This window comes from Juglans regia, chromosome 15, assembly GCF_001411555.2.
Source record: "Juglans regia cultivar Chandler chromosome 15, Walnut 2.0, whole genome shotgun sequence".
Lineage (NCBI taxonomy): Eukaryota > Viridiplantae > Streptophyta > Magnoliopsida > Fagales > Juglandaceae > Juglans > Juglans regia.
Genome location: NC_049915.1, coordinates 18,586,109 through 18,594,731, shown reverse-complemented (window position 1 = coordinate 18,594,731; position 8,623 = coordinate 18,586,109). Strand labels below are relative to the sequence as shown.

The following is an 8,623-nucleotide window of genomic DNA, read 5'->3' as shown; positions in this document are numbered from 1 at the left end:
ATTTTGTCTTCGGATATTTTTGTTTGTTCACTAATCTCTTGGAAGTGAGGCGAGTTCGACTCCGAGTCAAGTAGCTCAACTATTTCTTCTTCTTCTTCTTCTTCTTCTTCTTTTATCGAACTGTATCATCGAGCAAAATTCATATGTATGGCGCAGAAAATACTATTGAGGCAGGTTAATTAATATTGTGGGTGACCAAATCTAACCAGACTAAAGGGTGGCGAGCAAATCCAGTGGAATAAGTGTGACGAGCAAACCATATAATGAAGTCACTGCGGCGAAGAAGCCCATTGTGGCGAGGAAACACATTGGCAAACTTCGCGGTGAGCAAACATCACAAATTATGGCAAGGAAACACACTGGCAAACTACATGGCGAGCAAATGTTCAAGAATTGTGGCGAGGAAATACACTGGCAAACTCTGTGGCGGGCAAACTCACTAGGTGGGCAAACGTTTATGAATTGTGGCGAGGAAACACACTAGCAAACTCCATCAGCTCACAGTCGCCACGAGAGCTCGTATAGAACCATGCTTGGCGATGAGGGAATGACGAGCAACACTATGACACTGGGCGATGAGGGGATGACAAGGAACACTGTGACGGCTAAGGAAAAGGCCAGAGGTGCATAGCATGGTCGTGGGTGGCTCCACAAGCTCACAGTTGGGCTGGGCTGGTGAGCACGTTGTGGTGTTGGTGTCGAACAACTCCTACAACATGCTTCTATGATGGTGAGGGGCGTCATCGTGGTCGGGAACCACCATGCTGGTGACAGAAGAAGCGAGCGGGCTGGGTGGTGGTCAAGTTGTTTCCCTCGGGGTGCTCGACAATGTGCTCCCAGTGCTCGGATGGTGCACAGCGTGCACGGTGTGCTACTGTGCCGAAGATCAGTGCTGAGGAACTTCGTTTTGGTTGGGGACCACTCCGCCGCCGACATAAGGTACCGATGGGCTAGGTGGTGGCCAGTGGCATCCTTTGCTCCCAGCGCTATGCAAGGCAGTACTCCACCCACGCGCATCCTCTGCCCGTAACATCGTGCTCAACGCGATTGACTTCAAGTGTCGAGGAACCACCCCACTAGCGACAAAAATCACTGGCTGTGTGGGTAGTGGTTGGTGGTGGGCTCGCGAGATCATGGACACCTGTGTGGGGTCCTCCAGCCACTCGTCGATCTTTGCCTGCACTATGCTAGGCGTGCACAACGCACTGCTGGGGTGAGCGACCGGTGGAAGGCTCTTTGTCACGGTATCTCCGCCATGTGGGATTGCCAGCATCAAGCCCTGCCGGCGCTGTGGGGGTGGTGCCTGCAGGTCCTATCTCTTGAAGGAACTGAGTGCACGCCATGCATCCATTATGTTCACTACTCATGGCACTGTGCCATGTTGTACATGCCCAGTGCATGTTGCACTTGCAATATGCTTCTTGTGTTCTTCCTCTAATTTTTTTTTTTTTACCGTTGGGTGCAATATTAAGAGAATAAATAATATAAAAGTTAAGGAGATCTTATCTGGTCTTTCGAAGACTATCTCGTGAGTCGGAAAATATCTTTCTCTCAATTCTAGTGCAAAAGATTTCGTTGATCCCACAGACGACACCAACGTACTATTAATATCTTAATTTGCACAACAGACCGGAATGAAAGAAAGAATTATCCCCGACCACGATAGTGATTCAAGCCTCGATAGGATGTTCTTCGCTTTTATTCATAAAATAATAATAAATAAGCAAATATAAATAAATAAAAAGAGACAAAGGGATTTACATGGTTTAGCATAAAAGTCTATATCTACGAGTTGTTTAGGGGTAAAATCCACTATGATTGATGATTTTACAATCTCCAATGACCTCACATATCACTCAATACAATGAAGGAATTTCGTCTAGGTGTAGAGAAGTCATCTCCAACCTATGGAGAGTCTGTCCTTCATTTGTAGAGATCTTCTCATTTTATAGAAATTATCTGTTTTCTTCTTTGGAGTGATAGAATCCAACTTCCTTGTCTTATCTCTTTCATGTCTTATCTTTGGGTTTTATCTCTTCCCTTTTTATTAGTGATAGGTTTTCAAAGGGTTGAATATCATCGTAAAAAAAATATTAATTTTGTAAAAACATCTTAATTATTAAACATTCTAACATTTTTTTCAATGACAGAAAATTACTCACTAGTACTAACATAATGCCATATTGGATCCATTAATGGGTGTATCAAAAAGAGTGGTTCATGTTAGTGGATATGGATGTAATTTGTCCTGCTAGCTAGCTCTCGGCCGGGTACTGTGAATTCGATTAATCTTTTGTGGAAAATGGACTGACGATTTTGTAAAATGGTGCAGTAAAAGGTTTAATGGCCCATCTATATATGTGGTTGCAATATGACCTTATGCATTCATTTGAAAATAACACGTGGTATTGGCCCATGCAGGTTCAATACTTCAATTTTCTTCTTATTCCAATGAATTATTGGCTATGACAATCGAAAGATATAAGAGATGAAATCGATTTAGATCAAATATGAATTTTAAATAAATCCCTCAACAACTCTCCTAATTATTAATTTGCTACCATAGGCCATTAACTAATGCTTCAAAACATCATGTACGTCTTTTTATTTACGATTATCAAATCAAGATTGACTGTCATCTTCGTTTTGTCTGATTATCTTTCTAATTCCTCATATGCACACGAAGTATCATAAAAGAGAACTTTTACATAGAAGCCTTGCACCACTCTTCCACCTAATCAACACATGTGATTTGTTATTTTTGCCAGTATTCTATCTTAATGCTTAAATATGTATGTATTTAAATAAAATTACAAACACTACAAGGAATTTCATCTTTTGCGGGGTGCGAGCTCACCGCAATTCCCCTAATTTCTCGCAGCAAAATTACACACGCTGCGATTTCCATTCACCGCAAATCGGCCGGGAGTAATACGTCTGGTCAGAGCAATTTCGGTGAAAAGTGAAGTTGGCCGCTGTTCCTACAGATTTTACCGCCGATCTTTCTCGCAGCACAAGTCGATGGACAAATACGGTTTGAAGGGCAATTTCGGCTGGGACATCGTCGGAAATCGTGGTCATTTCTGGCCAATTTTTGGGCACCACAATTGCAGATTTCGGCGACTTTTGGGGCACCGAAATTACTGAAGATGTTGCTGCCGACATCTCCCGCAGCAACCACGATCGATCCCAAATTGGTTTGAAGAGCAATTACTGCCAAATTGCTCGGACGCCGCCATTATGGACATACGGAGAGTTTGGGTCACCGCAAAAGGGAACTTCAAATTTTGTCAATTAAAACCCAAAATCTCGTCATTTTCCAATTGCGGTGAATTTGGTTATGCCATAATTGGTAGTAGTGCATGCGGGAAGAGTGAATCCGCAGCAAATGCCATTTGTTCAGCCTTTCAAAATCATGGGTACGTATTTGCGGTGAAATATTTATTAGTAGTGTTTTCAAACCAACACAAAAACTGGTTGGAGGATTTACGCCAAACTCATGGAAATTACCCTGGTTATAATTTTTATGCTTTTTCAAATACATTGAAAGGTATTATATATGATTGGAACTGGATCTCAGAAACCAACCCAGGTAATTGTTTCTCAATCTCAACTGTCACGCCCGTATACATTTCTTACAATAAATCTAGAGAATGCAGGCCAGATGATCTGTACAATTTACACATGATTTCCCAATCAACCCATTTTTACAATATTGTATCAATTGAACCTTGTAAAAAAATTTTGCCTTATTTCCACTAAGCAAATTGGACAGCCCTGTAGCTTGTATCAATTTCCTGTCATTTTTTTGTTTGAATTAATTTGCCTGTGTTTTAGGACTTTTTGGTTTAGATGTAATGTAGGAAATTTACATGTTTGGCAAAATTAAACACCATATATTTTACTTGCATTTCCATGTACAATATTGCCATCCAGTTTTCATACAAGCTTGAATAATTAACATCTCATTTACAAGTTGTATAATCATACGTTATAGCAGGCATGCAATGATTAAATGTCATGCAAAATCAAGCTTAAATTCCTACATACATACTTCCACTAAACACATAAATTCCATGTGCCACTCATTGGTCTTGTCTAAAATATGGCTATACATTTAAACCTGGGAGTGAAGTCAAGCATATAGCATCCTGTAGGCAGGCACATTGGTGCATCAAAAAATTACAACTGAGCTCATATCAACCTGGCCCACAGCTACCTGCATATTACATAGATGAAAATTTTGAGTGTGAAAACAAGTGTAGAGCCTACATGACGTCATTCAACATTCTTATTGAACATAAATAATATATCCACCTATACTCCATTACAGAAATACATAGATAAAAGTTTATTTTTACCTAGTAAGCTATATTTTCTCAAGGTGCAGGTTTTAATATCAGAAATATAATGTAACCTTGTCTTACTACTTTTACTTGCCATCACAGTATCTTGGAAAAAGAGAATAATATACAAGCATCAAGAAATGTAAGAAAATGGAAAATGTGCAATATGAAAGTATTAAACTGCATCTAGTTTTAACTTTTGATATAAGTGCCTTCTAGAGAAGATTGTTTTATTTTTATCAAGTAAATTCATTAAGAGTCAGTGTACTAATTTCTACTGAACTAACAAAAATTCTTTTTAAAAATCAGAAAAAAAGTGGAAGAACTAGACTCCTATCAAAGCTAAGAAATGCATCCCGTAGAAGATATGGAAAAATCATGCATTCTGATCACACCAATTAATTTTCTCCAAATTCCATAGTCAAAACAATTACATGCATAGTTTACATATATCCATCACCTATACTCTATTACAGAAATGCCTAAAGAGAATTTTCTTTTTACCTATTAAACTCTCTTAACCACTGCAGACAAGACATGCAGTTGGAAGGGGTTTTAAATCATACTTACATAGTGTTAGACAAACCTTTAACAAAATAGAGACAGCACCATTTTGCGCCAAATCACATCATGACTTGCTGTGATGCCATTTTGCAACAAACTTCAAAAACCTGCACCCTTTTCCCTTGACAACTATGTAACAAAATATGTAACTGCCACCAAAAGTGATGAATACTTAACAAAATTTCAAAAAACTCCCAGTTTAGAAACCCATCCAGCTAAAGATCTCCTTGAGTGTCTATATTAGACACTCTTTGAGATGTTTAGTCATTCATCCTCTGGTCATAGGACATTTGCCAAACCAATAATTGTCTTACATCCCTTTTCAGCTCATCCAACTCGGTCTTGTACATCAATGCCTCATGTTTATGCTTCTCATTTTCTTGGGCTAGGTGCTTAAATTGTGCCGACATAGCTGATGGTCTAGTCTCGGGTATAACTGAACCACCAAGTCCTCTTGTATAACCAGACCTATGTCCTAGCACATCTTTGAATATTATATTTGCAGCCTCATCTGTATGCTCCTCAGACTGTATCATATCTAATTTCTCACACATCGTATTCTGATGCAAAAAGTTATCTTATATGAGTTATAGTTGAAGTAAATTAAGTAAAATGATTATCTATAAAAAATCTCAATTTTCTGAAAATGAGTAAGTTAGAGGCCACGCACATAGTAGGTTTTTGTCATGGGAGTGACAAATGCCCCTTTCTTCTTTGACCAATGAGTTTCTTTATAGAAGTTAACTAAGTTTGATACACTTGGACCCCGATTAATACATACATAAATATTACCCACCCCTCTTTATATTACACACTAGCACTGACCATTCAGCTAATAAAGAAGAAAATCACTAGAATCTTACCATCTCTTGCATTAACCACAGAAAAGACTTTCTGCCTGCGGTGTGGTTCACACGCTGCTTTTTCCTATTAGCCTTGTTTTGATTTGATCTTTTCTGCAATATAAACAATGATATAGTTACGTCCATACTCAACACATATCAATTTCTGATAACCTTTTATCAAATCTACCTCTATCTAAACAGTGATATAGTTACCATTAAGCCATGCTGGATAACTGCATACCATTTTATCTTAATGGAAACTGGTATACCCTGTTTGTTTTGTGGTTGTAGAAGAGAAAATGTACTGAGTGCTGTTGGTTCCATGCAGGTGACCTATAAACTGTTAAATTTGCACTTTATTGGCAGCAACTATTTCATTACATATTATTCTTATGTTCAGCAAAATCCATCAACTCAGTTTATTAACCCCAGTTTAGCTCTATTTTTGGGGTGAACTAATCTAATTTCACATATTATTAAAGATAGAAATATAGTATTTTTACATACCATTTTGTTGAAGTGCCTGTATAGAGGATGCAAAGGTAAATTTTTTGGTAAAACTTTTGGTCCCAACTTTTCTCTTCTCTGTTCTAATATGATTGTAAATTTGCAAAGGAACTAACAGTCCCAAAATTATATATATTGACCGTTTTCCTTCTTTTCTATTTACATTCATTTGCACATGTAGACATGGGTATTTCCATGTGGTGAACAATGACTATAAACAGCCAAGGGAACAGCTTTCTCGCCCCCAACAAAAATGTAACAAGGAGGTGAGAAATCACATACAAGAAAACATATATGTGGGAAAAATTCCTTACTCGGCAGTTACATTCTATGCACTTATTCAAGTATGTGAAAATATTTCAGGTTACCAAACACGAGGATGCACCACAGAGCCACTGGAAGAACTGGAACTGGAGCATGTAGGAAAATACTTACATGGATCTCTTAGTGCTTAAAAGTAAAAGTCCGACTGCTCCACCGAGTGAAAGACCGACTCTGGAGGGAAAATCCAAATTTGTTTGGTTTCTGAGGTCTGATCATTACACTGACTCCTTTTTACTTTCAAATTATTTTCACGTACAGTAGTTAAAAGTTGACAGCCATTTTGCCGCTTAGATATTTCACACTCCCGCGCGCGTTTTAGTTGCAATGCTTATTGTACTCTGCCTTTTTGTACAGCCCGTGGGACCCAATTGGAAAATTCAACATGATTTTATTATCAGCATGCCTTTTTGCCGCTTACAATACCAAGCAAATGATGCAATTACCAATGAGATTAATATACTACCTGCATTATGTAACATTTGGACATATTGAAAATCCATCTTTTTAATATACTACCTGAATATTACACATGGTCTGATTAATATATTAATCATTTGGCTTTCGGTACAGATGAGGATCAACTCACGCATGGATTTTCGGATGCCTCATCATGCCACTTATCGAATAGTCATTGTTCCCTTCTCGGTGCAGACCAATTTCTAAATGTACTGCAGCTTTATATTTATATTATATCATGACAAGAATAGTTCATGTCAGTAGGGTAAAATGTAATTATATATATATATATATATGACATACATAAATATTGTTTATGTCTCTATTGAGAATCTTATGGCTTAAGTATAAGAGCACATACATATTTTGTATTTGTCAAAAATTCATACCAATCCACAAATCCATTCCTTGTTCATTGAAAGGAATTCCTATATATACCTCCAACGAACAAAACTAATACAAGCATAGGAAATAACATAGTACTATTCAAATCATACCTAGAGAAAAACTGTTCTTAATAACAAATCCTTTCATTATTATATATATATAAAGATAATTGACACATGTTTCATTAAACCACACCCAATGGAAAAGCATTTTGACTTTTATCTAGAGAATATTCAACAATAGCCTACATTGAATATTTGATTGATCCAGACCAAAAAAACATCATTAATGCTAATTGAATAAGCATTAGTAAGCAAATAGCTAATTTCATTTTATAATAGTAATGTTGTTATACAATATAATTAGGAGCTCCGAGTCCGAGTCCGAGTCCGATTATCTATTCGGAACTACTCCGAATTCCGACTCTGAACTCAGTATAAACCTCATCAATTAGGAGCAGTCATAAGATTCTCAATATATATATAGACATAAACAAAGTGTCCAATTTGCTATACAAGATGGCTAGTGACTTATGGCAATAGATGCCTTTGACCAACGCCTGCAATAGATTGTTCATTTTATGACAATTTCCCCAAAAATGCTGTATTCATTTTTGCATTGGATCGTCCCTGTAGTGACCTGAATATGCACTATATTCAATTTTTGCCATGACAGTCCATGTGTAATTACACATGATTTTTTGTCCTGTACTTTTAAATTTAATAATTAATATCTAATTTGATCCTATATGCCATTCATCTCATCTGAAGTAAATGACCAAGTACATATATATAGTTGATGGAAAGACTGTATTACAGGAATTTAGTTCCAGATATATATTCGTACTTATAAAAAAAAAAAAAAAAGTTACAGATATTCAAAGTCAAATATTGTTGAAAAAGGTTGGCATTGAAAAGTCCTTTTCCACACATCTGCAATTACAATAAATATCAGTCATCAGCACTACTGGAATGCAGTTCTTCTCGACCAATTTCTCCAATATAATTCAAGGAACCTCGATGCACTGCAGAAAAATAAAGATGCAACAACTCGGTAAATAAATAAAATAAATATGAAATAAATAGAAGCAGCACAAAATCAAATATTCCCACTAAATTATGTATATCACATTCCAGAGGACCAAGGCCAAAGTAGATGCAAACAAAGGAAACTATATATGTTCATCAAAATATC

General features: G+C 37.1%; 1 protein-coding gene and 1 long non-coding RNA gene across 4 annotated transcripts; one reads left to right on the top strand and one right to left on the bottom strand.

The window, feature by feature from the left end:
• Positions 1-2,792: 2,792 nt before the first annotated feature.
• On the top strand, positions 2,793-7,415 carry LOC118344745. Of its 3 annotated transcripts, XR_004798499.1 has the most exons (5): positions 2,793-3,419; positions 3,551-3,592; positions 6,444-6,528; positions 6,626-6,792; positions 7,157-7,415. It is a non-coding gene; the product is annotated as an uncharacterized LOC118344745 (long non-coding RNA). The 3 variants fall into 3 exon arrangements; XR_004798498.1 differs by having other exon boundaries at positions 2,795-3,592; XR_004798497.1 differs by lacking the exon at positions 3,551-3,592 and having other exon boundaries at positions 2,796-3,419.
• On the bottom strand, positions 3,607-6,451 carry LOC118344744. The gene is made up of 2 exons (XM_035686125.1): positions 5,774-6,451; positions 3,607-5,470 (listed from the first exon to the last, which is right to left on the bottom strand). The coding sequence occupies exons 1-2, from the start codon at positions 5,897-5,899 to the stop codon at positions 5,171-5,173; spliced, it is 426 nt and encodes a 141-aa protein (XP_035542018.1). The 5' UTR covers positions 5,900-6,451; the 3' UTR covers positions 3,607-5,170.
• Positions 7,416-8,623: the final 1,208 nt, after the last annotated feature.